The sequence below is a fragment of the Squalius cephalus genome (genome assembly GCF_949319135.1).
Source record: "Squalius cephalus genome assembly, chromosome: 1".
In the NCBI taxonomy this organism is placed as follows: Eukaryota; Metazoa; Chordata; class Actinopteri; order Cypriniformes; family Leuciscidae; genus Squalius; species Squalius cephalus.
In genome coordinates, this window is record NC_137122.1 from 52843975 (window position 1) to 52863715 (window position 19741).

The 19741-nt window shown below is 41.4% G+C and overlaps 1 protein-coding gene across 1 annotated transcript; it reads right to left on the bottom strand.

Annotated features, from left to right (window-relative positions):
* Positions 1-4729: 4729 nt before the first annotated feature.
* Positions 4730-14679, bottom strand: LOC307158805 (tripartite motif-containing protein 16-like). The gene is made up of 6 exons (XM_079871734.1): positions 14049-14679; positions 12232-12327; positions 11913-12146; positions 9927-10086; positions 5622-5669; positions 4730-5405 (listed from the first exon to the last, which is right to left on the bottom strand). Exons 1-6 carry the CDS (start codon positions 14625-14627, stop codon positions 4888-4890), a joined length of 1635 nt encoding a protein of 544 aa, XP_079727860.1. The 5' UTR covers positions 14628-14679; the 3' UTR covers positions 4730-4887.
* Between the last annotated feature and the right edge of the window lie 5062 nt (positions 14680-19741).

Here is a 19741-nt window from a genome sequence, read left to right on the forward strand (position 1 = left end):
AAAACGAGTTCCCCTCATGTCTAAAATAACTCACTGAAAATATTTAATACGAGAACATATAACAGTCAGTTAACAACAACTAACCAAGTCTAAAAACACGTAGCGTTAACGTTAATCCTCCGGCGCCAATTTCTGTCATCCGTTTATCGAAAACATTTCTCAGAAAACTCGACGTTTTTCTAACAAAATAATATTTTTCAATAAAAAAATAAGTAGGCTACACAAAACAAAATGAACACATACTGGCCTGAAAATTGTGTGTTTGAAATGGATAAACATACCTGATCACAAGAGAGTCCGTTGAGTACTACCGAGGCGATGCTTCTGTGTAGACTTGATCATGCGCATAAAAACGTGCACGCGCCACCTAACGGTAGATCTAGTAGGCAGCAGCATTTGTGGAAAAAAAAAGAAAAGAAAAAAAGAAGCGGGATCGGCAAAATGTTTCCTCACGGTTCCTCCGCCGATCTCCGGAGTGTGCATGAATTGGAGTGGCTGTAGACTCATCCCGCCAATGGTTTACCCACCTAAGTTTTTTTGGTGTGCAGGGGAAAAACCCCTTCCGATACTTTGCCGCTGGTGCCCTCCAATTGCCAACGTTGGTAAGACGGAACGTGCTGTCTGGGTAATGACATAATTTTCATTTTTGGGTGAACTAACCCTTTAAGCAAGCCACTGTGAACTCAACAGGTGAATAATATTGGTGTTTTTTTCCTGAGGCAAGCAAGCGTCATTTCTCTCACCTTGTAAGTGCTCTCGGTCAGTTTGTTCACCTCGGTCAGTTTGGTCGCGCGACATTCTTCTGCCCCTCTCAAGTCGAGAGCGCGCACTCAAATGTCGACAAAGACTCTCCTCTCAGTCGAAAATTACTCCAAAATAACTCGGACAGGACAGCACGCTTATCGTCTCCCGAAAGTCCTCATAGCAAGACGGTCAATAACAAGAGCTGTGCTATAGATTTCCTTAAAGGTGCTGTATGTAGTTTTTCTACTAATACAAATCCTTTTTTTTTTTGCGTGTGTGTGAAGGGGTTGTAATCTCACATTAAAATGATCCACTTTGCAGGTTTTGCTATTACCTCGGAAAGCAAGTATTCTTATTTTTGTGTGAAGGTGCCGGGTCGGCAGTGACGTGACTGAGACCTGCATGCGCGCTCCCGAGCCTCTCGCCTCTACTGACCTTGCACTCAAGAGGGAGCAACGACACTGACACATGCAACTTATGACATGTCTGATAACACTAATAAACGACCTGCTCCCAGCACAACACAGACTCCAACACAAACTCCACATATTGATAAAAAACAAAAACAAAAGTTTTATCTGCTGAAGCTCGTAGGCCAGACGTGAATCGGAACAACTTAGGACGAAAATACAGATCAACATCGGCAAGGCATTTGAATCATGGAGAAACTTCCGCTTTGAAATAGCAACGTAAATTACAACATATATGAGACATGAAATGAATACAAAAGACTGTTCCAGGATAACACAAAGTAAGTGCTTCAGAATGTTACTTTTATTTTATGTATTAAATCTCCTGTCTAACGTTTGTCATCCCACTACTATTATATTGTTTATACTACACAATTCCAGACACATTCAGTACAGTAATGTTACTTACTACGGTCTTACTGTTATACATAGTTCCCACAGGCGAATTAATGTCACGTGACCTCACCGGAGACGTCATCTTTGATGTCATAAGTTTTACAAGCAAATTTTGAATATTTCTTTGTTTATAATGTTACGAAAGTCATGAAGAGACAAAGTGACAGAGATTATAAAGAGACTCTATTAACACAAGACAGAGAGAGGTACAATGCAAAAATTTCAGTCATAAATGGTGTGGATTTATGCTCTAACGAAGGAAGCACTGAGCACTGATTATGCAGCTTTGCCTCAGATACAGTATTATCATGTGTACCATTATCTGGTATTGGCTTAGCCTGGGAAAACCCAGACTACTTCCGGCGAATTTTAATTCTCTCTCCAGGATAGTCTGGAGAAGAGCCCATTCAAACTCATTTCTGTGCCGCCGAAATCGCGGCACCAATCAGAAACGTTTGGGGAGGGATTTACATGATGACGACAGCGCAGCGATGCTGAAGGAGATTTCATTACAAAGATGGATGCCGCCGTGGAACATCACTCGTTCGAATCATAGACAGTATATAAACGAATCAGTTATCGCGTCTGTTTTGAGCGATTTAAACTTACCGTTTTCGTTAAAACCGGAGCAAAGAACAACACTCGAAGCATACGTCATCTCCTTCATCGATCTGATTGGTTTTAAGACTATCCAATTGCGCCCAGAGGAATTTGAGTTACGTCGGTTGGTGACGCCCTTTTGGAAATGATTTGTCTACATAGCTTCGCCAGACCCTACACTCAGTTTCAACTGAGAAGGGTCTGGTTTTAACCAGGCTAGTATTGGCTAGGAGTTTTTACACATGTGAGCAATTCCGAGCCTGGAAGTCACTGGAGGCGTACAATCAGTTTGCTCAAGTGCAATCAATGGAAAAGTAGCATGAATATACACGGTATAAAAATAAATAAAACTTGCGTGCAAATTAATTAATGGAATGCGGAACTACTTTATACGCGGGTTCTTTAGGGACATAATCTGAGATTGCAATGCTGGAATGTGTGTGTGTGTCTGTCTGTCTGTGTGTGTGTGTGTGTGTGTGTGTGTGTGTGTGTGTGTGTGTGTGTGTGTGAGAGAGAGTGAGAGAGAGAGAGGCGCGGGCGCGATCGAACAGTGGAAACAATGTTGTTTTGTATGTTTTTAGTACCTCGTCATTTTGAATACGTGACATCATTCAAGTTTCTTTCCTGTTTATCCTCGCCAGCCATAACCTCCGTCGTTGTTCTGACTTCTCACATTCATGAAGTCTAATGACGGGTAACTTATACTGTAAAATCCAAATTTAACTGAACCTCCGGCACGATTTGAACATCCATTGACCCAGCAGGAGATGACCATTTTCACTTTTTATCACGAAATTAACTTGTTTCAGCTTCTTCTTCTAATGTTCTGCCCACAGCATGCCCACAGAAATGGCGCCGGGTCGGCAAATGCCCGTATGTTGTGACGTCATGTAGGAACTATGTATACTGAAATTGTTCAGTGTAGTTCACTAACCATTTTCGTTATCTTACCGTAAATTTACCTAGTAACACCACATTACATAGGCTAAATGCAGTCAATGTAACGTTTTCATGGTACGAGCATAGAGCATTAGTTCAACGTCAAGCTGATAAAAGTAGCCTATTATTGTAACGTTGCAGTGGGAGTTTACCTGAGTTTCCAGCATGTTGTGTGATGCGACGTCAGGGGCGGTACGGATAAGGTGAGGTGTGGGACATCACGCGCGGTCCTCTCTGACAGGTGCACTCGGACAGAAACAAAAGATAAATGCTGACATCTGCTGCTTATTGTCGTTATTGCAGACATCTGGACATTCACACAGAGTCTGTACTTGCTTTCAAGAAAAACAACGACAACACAAAAATGCACTGAAAAACAGTAGAAGCTGAGAGCAAAAACTCGGAAGTTTACTTTTCTTTTACAAGTTTTTGCACTCAGTTTTTTTTTAAAGTGAATGCAATATTTAGATTTATTGAGCTTTTTACTTTTTAGACACGTGACATTTTTGTGCACTTTTCTCTTTTAATATTCATATTTATAATTATATATAAATATGCATGTGTAGATTTAAATAAGTATAAATTTACACACACACACACACACACACACACACACACAGTATAAAATATACAAGTATAGTTTCAATAAAGACCTAATTAATACTGTGGAAAATTAGGAATATAAATGTGTTGAATTATTTTAATAAAAAAATATTATTTTGATCAAATGTATTTGTGTACTTAATTAATTTAATATTTTTTATTATAATTTTTATTAATATTGTTTAGTGCTGTCAAATTAATTAATCGCAATTAAAGTTTGTACTATATATATATATACATACACATACACACACACACACACACACACACACACATACGTGTATTGGGTGCTGTCCAGCCAAAACAAACTTTGTTGCATTATTTTACTATAATTATATTTATATATTTATAATATTATCACTGCTGCTTTGAAACAATCTGTATCGTAAAAATAAAGGTGACTTGACTTGATTTGATGAATATGTGAATAAAACAGCTGCATTATCACATAGTAATCTGTCTGAAAAGAGTTAAAGTCCCCCTGTAGTCAATCATTTTATCCCTTAAAACTCACATTTGATCACCAAATTGACACATTTAAATGTTTCTTTCCTTAGAAAAAAACTGATTCATGCCTTAAAATAGCTTGAATGTTTTTGAGACTGTCTTTGGTTCACTGCAGTTTTAAGGAGAAAATACTAAGCAATGGTGTCGACTTATGAATTTGCACATGTTTTGTCTTAAAGCATATTAAAAACAGGACATAGACATAAAAACTACATTAAAAGCTTGATTTTCACCACAGGGGGACTTTAAAAATAAATAACAAAATGTCAGTATCCAGAACACCAAGTCGAGACACTCTGTGTACTGTACATCAAAAACATCAAAAGATTATAAATGTCTCTGAGCTTGTATCATTACTTCATAGAAAAGACAAGTTGTTTTAGTAATATTATATTCTGGCTACTTGGATTATATAAATCTAAAGAGCAACAAAATATTGTAAATTTGTTAACATTAGAATGAAATAGCCTAACATTTTTGCATCTTGTTTACTAACATTTTGAGATTTCCAAAAATCATGTGATAATGTAAGAGAAAATAAGAGACTCTGTAACATCTCACTGTCACTGATTTATTGTGCAGCTCAAAGCATTATGGGTAAAATCTCTCTACAGTCTATTCTGAAACATCAACACAGTTTCACTGATGACCCAGAAGCAACATTAAACCCAGGATAGAGCGTCTGAGTGAATGTGGTCTGGACTGTGTGGATGAGGCTCATTGTGTCAGAGACGCTGTAGAAGGACAGAGTTCCTGCACTGTGATCCACATACACTCCTATTCTTCTGCTGATGGGCTTTACAGGGAGAACAGTCTTTATGTTATTGTGCCAGAATGAGTAACTGGAGGAAGAGCAGATCAAACTCCAGGACTGATCATTATATCCAAATCCACACTCATTACCAAATCCCTTCCTGCTGATGCTCTTATATGACACTGATATATCAACATCACCACTGCACTCAATCTCCCAGTAACAGCGTCCACACACACTCTCTCTACACAACACCTGAGGCCACCAATCAAATCTGTCTGGATGATCAGGATACGACTGTTGTGTGCCAGTGACAGTAATCACTCTGTTCCTCTCAGACAGACTGAGGTATTCATTCACTGTGTTCAGATCCAGAGTCAGCTGATGGGAATCTGATGGAGAGAAAACACATCAGAAACAGGAATTATGAATCTGTCTGATCTTTTAATGTATCATCAGTGTCTCAGTACAGCTGATCAGATATACTGTGCAAATCATCATTTACATGATCAATTATAAAACTCTTCTATCATGTTTATTTCTCCTTCTACAGGAAGAACATGAACACATTCAGTGAGTTTCATTCTGCTTGTTTCTTAGTGACTCACATTGTAGGAAGTTGTTCCTGGTCTTGGGATTCATGTTGGTGAATGTGACTGTGGAAATAAACAGACATGAACAGTGTGAAGAGAAATGACAAGGTAAAACACATCCATTTCTAAGACGTTTCTAATCTGATATTAGATGATGCAGGACTCATTTCTGAGAACAGAGGAATCTCCAGATGCCTCATATATACTGTGGGGCAAAAAAGTTGAGTCTGGCTCTCACAGACCTGTAACAACTTCTTTAAGAGGCTCCTCTGTCCTCCACTCGTTACCTGTATTAATGGCACCTGTTTGAACTCGTTATCAGTATAAAATACACCTGTCCACAACCTCAAACAGTCACACTCCAAACTCCACTATGGCCAAGACCAAAGAGCTGTCAAAGGACACCAGAAACAAAATTGTAGACCTGAACCAGGCTGGGAAGACTAAATCTGCAATAGGTAAGCAGCTTGGTGTGAAGAAATCAACTGTGGGAGCAATTATTAGAAAATGGAAGACATACAAGACCACTGATAATCTCCCTCGATCTGGGGCTCCACGCAAGATCTCACCCCGTGGGGTCAAAATGATCACAAGAACGGTGAGCAAAAATCCCAGAACCACACGGGAGGACCTATTGAATGACCTGCAGAGAGCTGGGACTAAAGTAACAAAGGCTACCATCAGTAACACACTACACCGCCAGGGATTCAAATCCTGCAATGCCAGACGTGTCCCCCTGCTTAAGCCAGTACATGTCCAAGCCTGTCTAAAGTTTGCTAGAGAGCATTTGGATGATCCAGAAGAGGATTGGGAGAATGTCATATGGTGTCACGGGGACACACAGGAAAGTAAGTAGATCCAAATGCAGTATGGCAGTAATTGTTTATTAAAGTGTAATCCATCTCGTAGTCATCCAGACAAGGTTCAAAATCCATGATAGCAGTCCAATAAACACAATAAACAAAACAAGAAACAGGCAAGAACGCAGACCAGAATTGTAGTGACGATTAACAATGACTCCGTGACAAGGACTAAAACAGACAGGGTATTTATACACAGAAACTAAACAATGTAATGGGAAACAGCTGCATGCAATGATGAGTGATGAGAACAGACAAAGGAATCGTGGGAAATGCAGTTCCAGAATGAATGGTGACAGTAAGGGGAAGAGACCTCTAGTGGACACCCGGGGAAACACAAACCAGACACTGTGACATAACCCCCCCCCTCTACGGAACGGCTACCAGATTCTCCAAGACCCACAAAAAACAACCAAAACAAGAGTCCAGGAGGGAGGTGGAACAGTGGAGGATCAGGGGGAGGGATGGAGGGCCAGGTCCATGAAAGGGAACAGGAACAGGAGGTGACGGCTTAGCCGGCGGCCAGGGCGAAGCAGACGACCCATCGGGCGGCCAGGGCGGAGACTTTCCCTCAGGCGGCCAGGGCGGAGACTTTCCCTCAGGCGGCCAGGGCGGAGCAGATAGTCCATCGGGCGGCCACGGCGGAGACTTCCGCTCAGGCGGCCAGGGTGAAGCAGACAGTCCATCGGGCAGCCAGGGTGGAGACAACCCTTCAGGCAGCCAGGGCGGAGCAGACAGTCCATCGGGTGGCCAGGGCGAAGACGACCCTTCAGGCGGCCCAGGCGGAGCAGACAGTCCATCGGGCGGCCAGGGAGGAGATGACCCTTCAGGCAGCCATGGCGAAGACGATCCCTCAGGTGGCCACGGCGGAGACGACCCCTCGGGCGGCCACGGGGGAGAGGACCCCTCGGGCAGCCATGGTGGAGACAACCCCTTGGGTGGCCACGGCGGAGACGACCCCTCGGGCGGCCACGGGGGAGAGGACCCCTCGGGCGGCCATGGTAGAGACAACCCCTCGGGCAGCCACGGAACAGGAACAGGAACAGGCACCGGCTCAGGAACAGACACAGACACCGGCTCAGGAACAGACACAGACACCGGCTCAGGAACAGGAACAGATACAGACACCTGCTCAGGAACAGATACCGGCTCAGGAACAAACACCGGCTCAGGATCAGACACCGGCTCAGGATCAGACACCGGCTCAGGATCAGACACCGGCTCAGGATCAGACACCGGCTCAGGCACAGGAACAGATACAGGCTTGGCGGCGGCCATCTTGTCAGGAGACACAGGCTCGGCGGCGGCCATCTTGTCCGGAGACACAGGCTCAGCGGCGGCCATCTTGTCCGGAGACACTGGCTCCGCAGACGTGACCTGAACAGTCTCTGGATCGGCAGATTGCATCGGTGGAACCGGTAGGGTGAAGCACTGGGATGGCGCTGGCAGAGCGAGGCGCTGGGGCGGTGCTGGCAAGGCAAGCCGCTGGAGCGGTGCCGGCAGGGCGAGATATCGGAGCGGTGTCGGCAGGGCAAGATGCTGGGGCGGCTCCGGCAGGGCGAGGCGCTGGAGAGGTGCCGTCAGGGCAAGCAGCTTGGGGACGGCCTCCGGGACGACAGCGGGCTGTACGGGGACTACCTCCAGAACCACAGTGGGCTGCATGGGGACGACCTCCGTAACCACCACGGGCTGCACGGGGAGGACCTCCGGAATCACAGTGGGCTGCACGGGGAGGACCTCCGGGACGACAGCGGGCTGCACGGGGACGGCCTCCGGGACATTAGGGAGACGGGAAGTCTTCTTCTTCCTCCTTGTCCGTGAGCGACTGGGTGCTGTTCTCTCCCCGGAATTAACCGGGAGCGCAGCAATCTCCTCCCTGATACGAGCACACAAAGCATAACACTCAACTAACGTCATGCGTGGCTCCTCCTCTTCAGCTTGATGATTGCCATTCCGCTGTCTCCTCTCCCTTCTTGTGATTAAGGAAAAATCACGAAAACTCATACCGCTGGATCTATATGGTGACGGAGTCATTCTGTCACAGGGACACACAGGAAAGTAAGTAGATCCAAATGCAGTATGGCAGTAATTGTTTATTAAAGTGTAATCCATCTCGTAGTCATCCAGACAAGGTTCAAAATCCATGATAGCAGTCCAATAAACACAATAAACAAAACAAGAAACAGCCAAGAACGTAGACCAGAATTCTAGTGACGATTAACAATGACTCCGTGACAAGGACTAAAACAGACAGGGTATTTATACACAGAAACTAAACAATGTAATGGGAAACAGCTGCGTGCAATGATGAGTGATGAGAACAGACAAAGGGATAGTGGGAAATGCAGTTCCAGAATGAATGGTGACAGTAAGGGGAAGAGACCTCTAGTGGACACCCGGGGAAACACAAACCAGACACTGACATATGGTCAGATGAACGTTTTGGTAAAAACTCAATTTGTCGTGTTTGGAGGAGAAAGAATGCTGAGTTGCATCCAAAGAACACCAAACCTACTGTGAAGCATGGGGGTGGAAACATGCTTTGGGGCTGTTTTTCTGCAAAGGGACCAGGACCACTGATCCTTGTAAAGGAAAGAATGAATGGGGCCATGTATCATGAGATTTTGAGTGAAAACCTCCTTCCATCAGCAAGGGCATTGAAGATGAAACGTGGCTGGGTCTTTCAGCATGACAATGATCCCAAACACACCACCCGGGCAACGAAGGAGTGGCTTCGTAAGAAGCATTTCAAGGTCCTGGAGACTCCAGATCTCAACCCCATAGAAAATCTTCGGAGGGAGTTTAAAGTCCGTGTTGCCCAGCGACAGCCCCAAAACATCACTGCTCTAGAGGAGATCTGCATGGAGGAATGGGCCAAAATACCAGCAACAGTGTGTGAAAAACTTGTGAAGACTTACAGAAAACGTTTGACGTTTGTCATTGCCAACAAATGGTATATAACAAAGTATTGAGATGAACTTTTGTTATTGACCAAATACTTATTTTCCACCATAATTTGCAAATAAATTCTTTAAAAATCAGACAATGTGATTTTCTGGATTTTTTTTCTCATTTTGTCTCTCATAGTTGAGGTTTACCGGTGATGAAAATTACAGGCCTCTCTCATCTTTTTAAGTGGGAGAACTTGCACAATTGGTGGCTGACTAACTACTTTTTTGCCCCAATGTAAAACACACGTCTCGGATTCAATCCTAAATTTCAATGGATTTCAATTTAACTTCAAAGTATTTATTACTTCTAAACCATCAAGGGATGTTTGTGGCTGTTCTGTAGAGTTGATGCACTTGAATTAAAGATGAACTATGATTTATAAAGTGGGATGCGTTTAGGACAATTATTTGTATGTTTTATAAATCATATGAACATTTCAGAAACTGCTGTACGTTCACATTTCGGATCATTCTCCGCACGTCTGTATAAACGAGGCGCAGGACTTTACCTCTATCAGAGATCTTCTTGAGCTCCTCTTTGCAGAAATCCTCCAGTTTGTCTCTCAGCTGACGGACAGATTCTCTTATGTCATCAAAAGAGGAGAGAGAACTGAAGGAAACGTCGGGTTCGTCTGTAGATTCAGGAGGTGCTGAGAGAGACTGGAAACTCTACAGAAAACAGAAATCAAAACTCATCATCTCCACACTTCAGCCAATAACCTGCACTATATCAGATCTGAGCGGCTCTTGTTGACTTCACTTCTCTTCAGTGACTCGCTTCAATCCAGCACTTTCACACAATCGGCACATTCTTCTCATATTCATCATTTAATGCTACAAACTTTAGTATTTGACACTCACACTCTTTGTGAAAAAGAGAGTATTTTTTTTATTTGATTTGATTTATTAGACAGTAAAAAAATAAATGTATAACAAAAAGTCATCACTGTGACATTATACATTAATCAGAACTGTCGAGGATAACACAAAAAAGTTAGAAACTTATTTCCATTGTGGTCCTCGTTGGCCGCCTCCAGTACCGTACTTGTAACAGAAATAATATACTTTAAAAATATATATGTGCAGATTGGCTGTAATGTTTTCAGAAACGTAATTGCATGTTATTTGCAGTTAAATGAATGTGGTGTATAGACCCCTTTTCAGTTGGTAAACATGGTGACTTTTTTTGTGGGCGGAGCTTAGTTGGAGGCAGAACGATCCCCTTGGCCGCTTCACTAACGTTAGTGTGCAAGTTTTGTTAGCTTGTTTTTTAACAATGACTGGAGAAAATCCGATTTTATCTTAATTGCAAGGTCACTCACTGTCCAGGACCGCGATTGTTATTTGCAAAAGTTAATTTTAACGGACATCCCAGATTGGCTGGCTGACCCGTACACGCTCAGTCAATGAATGGACGATCTGACAGGATTAACGTTAACGCTACCTCCGGTTGAATGGCCTGACTTCTACACCTACCTGATAGAGAAACTGAGCGTAAAGAGAAACTGAGGGCATATCAATCTTTAGATGCCTATAACTGTACTATATGGTCACATACAAGACTTGTGTGGTAGCCTACGATCCGCAGTTCTGCCTAGCCAGCGCCAAGGCCAGACAGAAGACGGCAATGTAAAGAGTGACATTACGGTGCAATTTTAATGATGTGAATATTTTCCAGAAATAAAAATTCCAGATACAGCATATTCATTTTTTAACTATGTATTTGCTTACCCTTTCTTACCAGGTTCTTCAAAAAGTCTAGTCACAATCAAAACAATGTATACAATCATAGATGATTCAGAAATAATCACAATCATTTAGAAAACATTATGTGATAAAATTTCAAATTGGAGCCTGTACTCCGTCGATTCTTGCACCCAACAACACAACAAGATGACATTTAATAACAGTAATAATAATTTAAGCTCCTTATTATGTAGCCGAATCTGTGCTGGTTTGTATTGGCCGCCTCCAGTTTTCCCTTTGTTTTGCCTCCAGCTAACGCTGTGACGTAACTGTGACGTCGGCGCAAAAGGGGTCTATAGTTTAATTTTGTTATTAAATCCAAATAGCTGAGCTTAAGAGTGTTTTTTGCCCTGTTAAGGCCTCATTATACTTCTGCGTCAGACCTACGCCGGAGCCTCTACGCTGTAGGCAACGCGTTGGTTTTCATTTATACTTCTGCATTGTTGTCCGCGTTGACGCGCAATTACACATGCAGAGGGAGCATGTGAAACCCGAGGGAGCGGTCCTAGCAGACCAATCACATCGCTTGCGTCCACGTAGAGTTGACGCGTTGTTACATTTTTGGAGAGGTGCACGTCAGGGTACGCCGAAGGGTACGCTCGCTATACACAGCCTACGACGTAGCTACGGCGTGAGTTTGACGCAGAAGTATAAATAGGCCTTTAGTCTCATTCTGCTCTCATGAAATGTTTCTCTGTGAGTCTCTTGCTCAAGTCCACTATGATCCAGTTCTTCTAGATCTCTGTTACCTGCAGGGACTGGATGTGATGGTGTGTGTGTGAAAGCTGCTCCAGCTCAGCGTCTCTCCTCCTCAGATCATTGATCTCCTGCTCCAGTCGCTCCAGTCGTCCTTCAGCTCGACTCACTGCAGTCTTTTCCTGATCTCTGATCCGCTGTGTCGCCTCAGAGCGGCTTCTCTCAATGGAGCGGATGATCTCAGTGAAGATCTTCTCACTGTCCTCCACTGCTGTGTGTGCAGAGCGCTGTTACACACACATCACAATCACACAGTGAGTTCAGTGAGTCCAAACTGAGACGTCTCACACTTCTCTTCTTCTCCAGACTCACCTTATGAGACTCCACAGCCTCTCTCAGCTGATGAAGATCTTTCTGTCTCTGCTGGATTCTCTGACGGATCTTCATCTGCGTCTCCTTCAGCTGTTTCTGGAGGACAAACCAACAGGGAATGACACATAAAACTACTACCACAAAAATTAAAGCTACATGAATCCAGAATTGGTGGAGGGTTAAAGATCTAGCATTGTAAGTTTATATAAGTTCAAACCACTGATTCATAGTTTCCTGAAATGAGATTATGAATGAATATGAAACTGAAATGTCAGCAGTATTTCATCAGTGCCTAGTTTTATATGAATAATTCTGTCATCATTGACTCTCCCTCATGTCATTTCAAACCTGTATGACTTTCTGTCTATTGTGAGACACAACATAAGATATTTAGAAGAATGGCTCAGCTGTTTACAGAGGCCAAATAAATTATGACGACACAATCTCATTGGTTCTTGCATGTCACATGACTAAACATCATGATGTCATCACACAAGCATCAGTGAAGTTTGATGTTATTGACGTCATCATCTTTGATTTGTGCTCTGCGTACATGAGTTGATCAATGATTTGATTTGATTTGTGAATCAAAATTGGTCCTTTAAAAAACAAGTGCTTTTAAAAGTAGCATTCCTTTAAAAAAATGCATGTAAATAATATACTTTAAAATAATATACTTAAGTGTGAACTGAACTAAGGGCCCTATTTTAACGATCTTAGCGCATGGTCTAAAGCGCAGGGAGGAAGTTCACTTAGTACGTGTCCGAATCCACTTTTGCTAGTTTAACGGGAAAAAAGGTCAGCACACCAGGCGAATGGTCTAAAAGGGCTGTCCCTATTCTCTTAATGAGTAATGGGTGTGTTTTGGGATTAATGCGCCACTGCATTTGCTATTTAAACCACGTGGCTCAGGACGTGAAAATGATAACTGCGTCGGACTGAAACTTGCAAAAAACACTTGCGTCTCGCTTGGCGCTGCATTGCATAATGTAAGATAGGGCCAGTAGGCTAATGTTTACAGACACTTAGTTGCATGTTATTTGCCAATAAATTAGCATGTATTATAGTTTAAATTGATATTTAAATTAATAAGCTAAAGTTAAGAGTGATTTTTTAAGTACTTCTTCATATGTAATTTCATAATTAGGCTACTTCTATTGTTTTTAAAATATAGTTAGTGTATGGTCATATGTACAGACTAAAATATACTGTAATAATGTTGTACATTAAACATATAAACTTTAAATATATTGAATAAGACACTAGAGTTGTAATTATGATCAAGTACTTTGGTATGTCAGTCAATACATCAAAATAAGAGCACTTTCTTTAAAGCATGACAAAAGAGTTACATTGAAATATTAAATATTATTAAAATGCATTTTAAAGTAAAACTTTTAATTTGACATTTTTACTAATTGTATTTATTAACAGTCATGACATTTTACTCTCTTTAAGTGCACTTAAATGGCCTTTCATTTCATTAATATTATATTATCTGCAAGTACAGTTTTTTTTTTTTTAAATATACTTTTAATTTGAAGTACACTACAAGTGCACGTTAATACAATTAATCACATTTCTTTTTTAAACTACTAGTTGTTAAGATTAATTTGATGCTTTTTTCTCCTTTTTGGAGCTTGAAACTTTTGTACCCCATTGACTTTCAATGTATAGAGTAAAATAGATATTCTTCAAAATATCATCTTTACAATCTACAGAAGAAAGTGAGTCAAACCGATTTGGGACAACATGAGTAAATGAGTGAGTAAATAAAGACACTTTCATTTCTGCGTGATCAATCTCTCAGTTCATACCTGTGTCTCTGTCCTCTGTGCTGCAGTTGATACAGTTTTGTGGTTTTTATGTTCATACTCCTTACACCGCAAACAAATGCATTGTTGATCAGTGACACAGAACATTTCTAGCTCTTTATCATGTTTACGGCAGATCATGTCCTGCAGTCGTCCAGTGGCATCAATCACTTTGTGTGGTTTACGAGAGTGAAATTCCTCATGACGGTCTAAATGAGTTTGACAGTAAGATTCCTGACACACCAGACAGGACTTGACGGCTTTGTATCTTCTTCCAGTACAGACGTCACACTCCACGTCTCCAGATCCAGCGTAACAGTCAGCAGGAAGTTTAGTCTTCTTCAGTTTCTCCACCAGTTCAGCCAGAATGGTGTTTTTAGCTAAAGCAGGTCTTGGACTGAAGGTCTGTCTGCACTGAGGGCAGCTGAAGACTCTCTTCTCATCCTCCTGATCCCAGCAGCCTGTAATACAGATCTTACAGTAACTGTGTCCACAGAGAATGGCCACTGGTTCTTTCAGGAGATCCAGACACACTGGACAAGTGAACTCATTCTGATCCACTGAAATTCTGGCTTCTGCCATTTTACTGTATGAATACAGAGAGACACAAACACACAACAGCTCAAAAATACTCTGAACTGAGGAGCTGAAATAGTTTCCTGGTTCTTTGTTTGAGTGACGTGTGAAAAACAGGAGTGTCTGTAAAGCAGTTTAATTCCTCATTCCTGATCAAGGAGAGTCACCCCTGGTAAATATGATCAAAGATGGCTGTAAAAATGAATCTGCATTGTTTATCCTTTTGATCTATAATAAAAAAATAAATTAAAAAAAGCAAAAATCTAACCTTTCATTGAAGTAAAATAATTAAAAGTAGGGGGAAAATCACATTATGAAATAAATGTTTTTCTCCAAAAAATTTTGGCCACAATTATTGACACCCATATAATTTTTTTTAGGAGTAAAATATCTCTGAAGTATATTCCCATTAATATTTTCATTTTTAGCACACCAGGGTGACTAGTGTACAAAGGTCTCATTTCCAAGTAAAACAAAAGGTAATAAGGTTTTTAAGAGTTTATAGATATCTGGCACACAAAGGAATATGGTATCTAGGCAAATGGCCTCCTGCTCCTAAAAGGTGTCAACTCTGAATGTAAATTCCCGTTGTTAGCAGAATGATGTTTCCATGCGAAAGAAGTTTCTGTCTATATAATGAAATGCAACTAGAGGATTCTGTACCTCAGATGAGCCCATGATGTTGAAGGATCTCAAAGACTTAAGCATCATGTATTTCCTAATGTCGGGTTCGCATCTCTTCTCTTTATTCCAGAGCATTTGATGTTTTGTATTGATTATCATTGAACTGATTATGTAATTGGCATCATACATTTACCTGACATAATAAATTGTAAACATTTGATTTTATTCTAATGGACTCATTAACTTATTTTCAGTAAAGAGTTAAAAAGAATAGTCAAACATTCGCTCACATTTAATGATGCACAGATATCATTAAAACCTTTTCATTTATGAAGTCAGATGAAATATTGATAGAATACATATGAGAAACATATGACTTTGCCACGCAGAAAGACTGTAACGCGCAGAGACCTTCCCCCGCTGATCGGATGCCTCCATTCGGCCGATTGAGTGCGGACTGGGAACATGAAATTGTCCACAACTGTAACACCCAGAACTTAAACTGTAGAGGATGAAGTAACAGTACATCCTTCTATTATTCTAAGAGATTCTGTGTACAAATTTTTGGTCCAATAAGTAATACCAAATATAATAGAAGAAAAACACTGGTCATCCAATATTTTGGATATCTTTAACACAGATCTGTCAAATTGGATAATTTGTAGAGTTTTCACCTGGTCGTGATGAAATATATAACTAAGTATCATCAGCATAACAGTGGAAACTAATTCCATGTTTTCTTATAATATTACAGAGGGGCATCATGTGTATTGAAAATAGCAGAGGGCCTAAAACAGACCCTTGCGGGCTGCGGCACTCCATATTTTACTGATGTTAACTTGGATATTTCTCCGTTTCAATAAACAAAATGGTAACATTCAGACAGGTACGATCTAAACCACTGTAATGCCTGTGTTACGTCCTGTGGACATATTATGTAATAAGTGTTTTTGATATGTATTTTACTTTGTTAAACTTTGTTTAATTTTTTTGTTTTCTTTTGTTTTGTGCTCTGTTCTGTCTCTCCCTCACTCTGCTTGCCTTGCAGTTAATTAGCCACACCTGATACTCGTAAGGAGTGTTACACAGCTATGCTATAAGAGAGCAGACTGAACACTGCTTGAGAGGTTCACTTCTCCCCTGAGAGAGAGAATATAGGGCACTATATGTCACTTTGAGTGATTTATTGCCCTTAAGCCCCGCCCCCTTTTTGGCCGTGGGAACATTCCCACACTTGCCCCGCCCCCTTCTACCCCCACCCTCCCACCTCCGGACAGGTCACGTGACAGTGGGAATTTTCCCACGGTACCCTTCCCTACAAACATCCCCACCCCACCCCACTTCTGTACAGGTCATGTGACCGTGGGAAAATTTTCCCACGATCCACATTAAAACGTTAAAACAACGTATTAAAATTATATCAAGCAAATAGTTCTATTTTCTAATACATTTGAAGAAAAGTTGTACATTCACAATTACATAGTGTTTAAAGGTGTATAAAACATTGTATAAAGTTAAAATACAAGTCTTTAGCGTTCATACATTTGTAAAATGTTAAAACATTATCTTAAAGCTATCAAAATGTATTAGTATTAAGACATTAAACAAATATTAAAACATATCAAACGCATAAACACATACGTACATTTAAAAAACTGACTTGCGTTTTTACAATTCCGTTTGTTGAAAGAAGAACAAAGTAGGGGTGCAACGGATCAAAAAACTCACGGTTCGGATCGTTTCTCGGATCAGAGTCACGGATCGGATCATTTTTCGGATCAGCAAAAAAAACTTTTTTTTTTTGTTTATTAACACTTTTAAATTATTAAATTAAAATATATAAAATCAACTTAAAGTGCACAAGGCATAATATCTTCTTTTTAACATAATTAATGAAAAACAACTTAAAGTGCAACATAAAAAGGCATATCTCCTTCCTTTAAACATGGACCAATGCTTGATGTGTTTCCACTGTCATATAGGGCTGTCAAAATTGCTCAAAAATGACGTTCGAATATTCCCTCTAAAAAAACACATATATTCGAACTATTCGAACATCTGGTTGCGCATTTTGTCAATGACGCGCATTATGTCAATAACAGGACACATTAATACAAAGAGACATAACTACTTGTATAGGTAGTTTATTTAAGTTTAAACATATTTGACAACGTATTACCTACACAAAAACAAGTAAATCAACTAATGGCCAAGACCGCAGACTTCACTCTCGCTCACTCACTCGCACTCGCAGGCACTCTTTCTCTCTCTCGCCCGCCCTCACCCTCGTGCTGCGTTCACACACCAAACGCGAATAGAGCGTCTGGCGCGAGTGATTTCAATGTTAAGTCAATGTAAATACGCGTTTACGCGCGTCTGGAGGTCTTGCGGCGCGAATGAGGTGTCACGCTCGCTGCGGTTCATAACGGTTTAAATGAACAACAAATATAAGCAAATGTTGAGTGCTTTTTTTTCCCCCATAAATCAATCCGCGGATCACGTGTGTGCCGAACCGAAGATATTGATCCGAACGGATCACGGATCAATGATGATCCGTTGCACCACTAGAACAAAGGTTATCCAACTTTGTGTAAAGTAATATCCTGGGAGCTCAATGAAACACGTCCGAACACGGGAGAAAGGAGTCAAGACTGACAATAGCTACCACTGCACAGGAGCCAGACCTAGGCTCCACCCCCTAGACTCCTCCCACACCAAGACGCTCCCAAGTCAGGTGGTGAAGAGGCGTGGGAAAAGACGACAAACAGTTCCCACGCTTCGCTAAAGACTGACACACACACACACACACACACACACACTTACGGAGAAGTAAAAAAGTTAAGAGTTTTTCCCAATTAAAAAGATACATTTAGTATTTTATATAAAGCATCTTTTTAAAAAGTGTTTCAAACACAATCACAATATTAAAAACTGACTTACGTATTTATATTTCCGTTTTGTTGTTGTTGAAAGGAGAACAAGGTAAGTTATTCACCTCAACGATCACCAAAGGTTTAGAGCTTCAAAATCCTCATGCTGCATTAGCAGTGCTATGCAAAATAAGTTTATCCGGTGTTTTTGTCAAATGAGAAGTTTATACTATGTATCATCTTTATACTTTAATTAATTTTACTCTAATTCGTTTTTATAACTATCATTTATCTCTTTTTAATTCCTTTCTATATAAATCTGTTGAATTGTCATAGTGTATGATTTTAACTTTCAGCCCAAAGACTTTTGAGTTTAAGAGGGGGTTTTTTTCCATTACAAAGAATCACAGAACGGCCGGTACTCCAGGACGGCCGGTGGGCCGGCCCACCACCCGCCACGCACGCAGTCATCACCTGTTTTTTTTCCCCACTAATCTGTTTCACACTCCAGTACTGTAGGCGGCAGCAATACACCTTTAAGTTGGATGCCAGCTGCACTCATAGACAGTAAAAGAAATGGACACAGCGACCCCATTGGATTCAACGGAGACAAAGTGAAGCCAAATAGAAACTCTTACTTCCTGGGGGTCCAGCGTACTGCGCAGACTCAAACTGAGCTCGACGACGTAGATGTGACGTGAGCAAACCGTCTGTCTTCTAGTAGCTGTGCCAAGATCAATCTGAATCATTACCTTCCGAAACTCGCAGAGACGGAGAGCGTGAGTAGGAGCTGTCTATGATCTTGGAGCAGGAGAAACTTTTTGTAGGTGTTCTGATTAATTATTTTGTCATTTTGCCTCGACGTCCTCCCGATTGCCCGCGAGCTTCTCCTCCTGTCCATACGGTAATTTCCTACTGTGCGACAGAGAGTCGCGTGGCTGTGACGCAATCGTTAGCCTACTTTTACAAAAACTGCTTCTACAGGGCCATAACGTAAGTTACAAGGTAATGGAGCCTTTTATACATTTTCGTGTTTCTTTAGAAATAAATAATGGACAAATGGAGTCTTTAAACGCCTCAGATGTAAAGTTATTCGCTGTCAAAGTGACGCCAAAATGAATGGGAGTCAATGGGATGCTAACAGCAGGTGGGGGTCCGCTAATCAATGGCGGCGCCCGGGGGTACCTTCAAAATAATACAAATCCCTGCCCCCCTGGCTGCACTGGCCGTGGCCGCCAAGTAAGAAGCAAAGAAGTTAGATAAAAGCATAGAAACAAACAAACAATATGCATAACGTGGCCGCGGGTAAAAAACGGAAGAAAAAAAGGGTGGGGCTGAGAAGGCGAGAGAAAAAAAAATTGCGGAATTTAGATACTGAAGCCGCTAAATGTCGCAAACTAACTGGAATATTTAGCAGCACAGCCAGCAGCAGCACCTCACAGTTACATATTAGCAGCCAGACAGCAAGTGAGCCAGACAGCTATGCAGCAACATGCCACCAGTGATGACGAGGGACAGAAAGATGAGCTGGTTCCACAGGCAGATCCAGGGCAAGTAAGTATGGAACATATGAGGAGAAAGAGGGTTACTTGCTAGGGATGATGTTAGGAAGTGATATTCAGGTTG

Coding starts and splice junctions, on each gene's coding strand:
- LOC307158805 (XM_079871734.1), bottom strand. CDS start 14,627: ATGGCAGAAGCCAGAATTTCAGTGGATCAGAATGAGTTCACTTGTCCA. Junction 12,328..14,048: donor CACAGAGGACAGAGACACAG/GTATGAACTGAG, acceptor TTTGTCCTCCAG/AAACAGCTGAAGGAGACGCA. Junction 12,147..12,231: donor AGGCTGTGGAGTCTCATAAG/GTGAGTCTGGAG, acceptor TGTGTGTAACAG/CGCTCTGCACACACAGCAGT.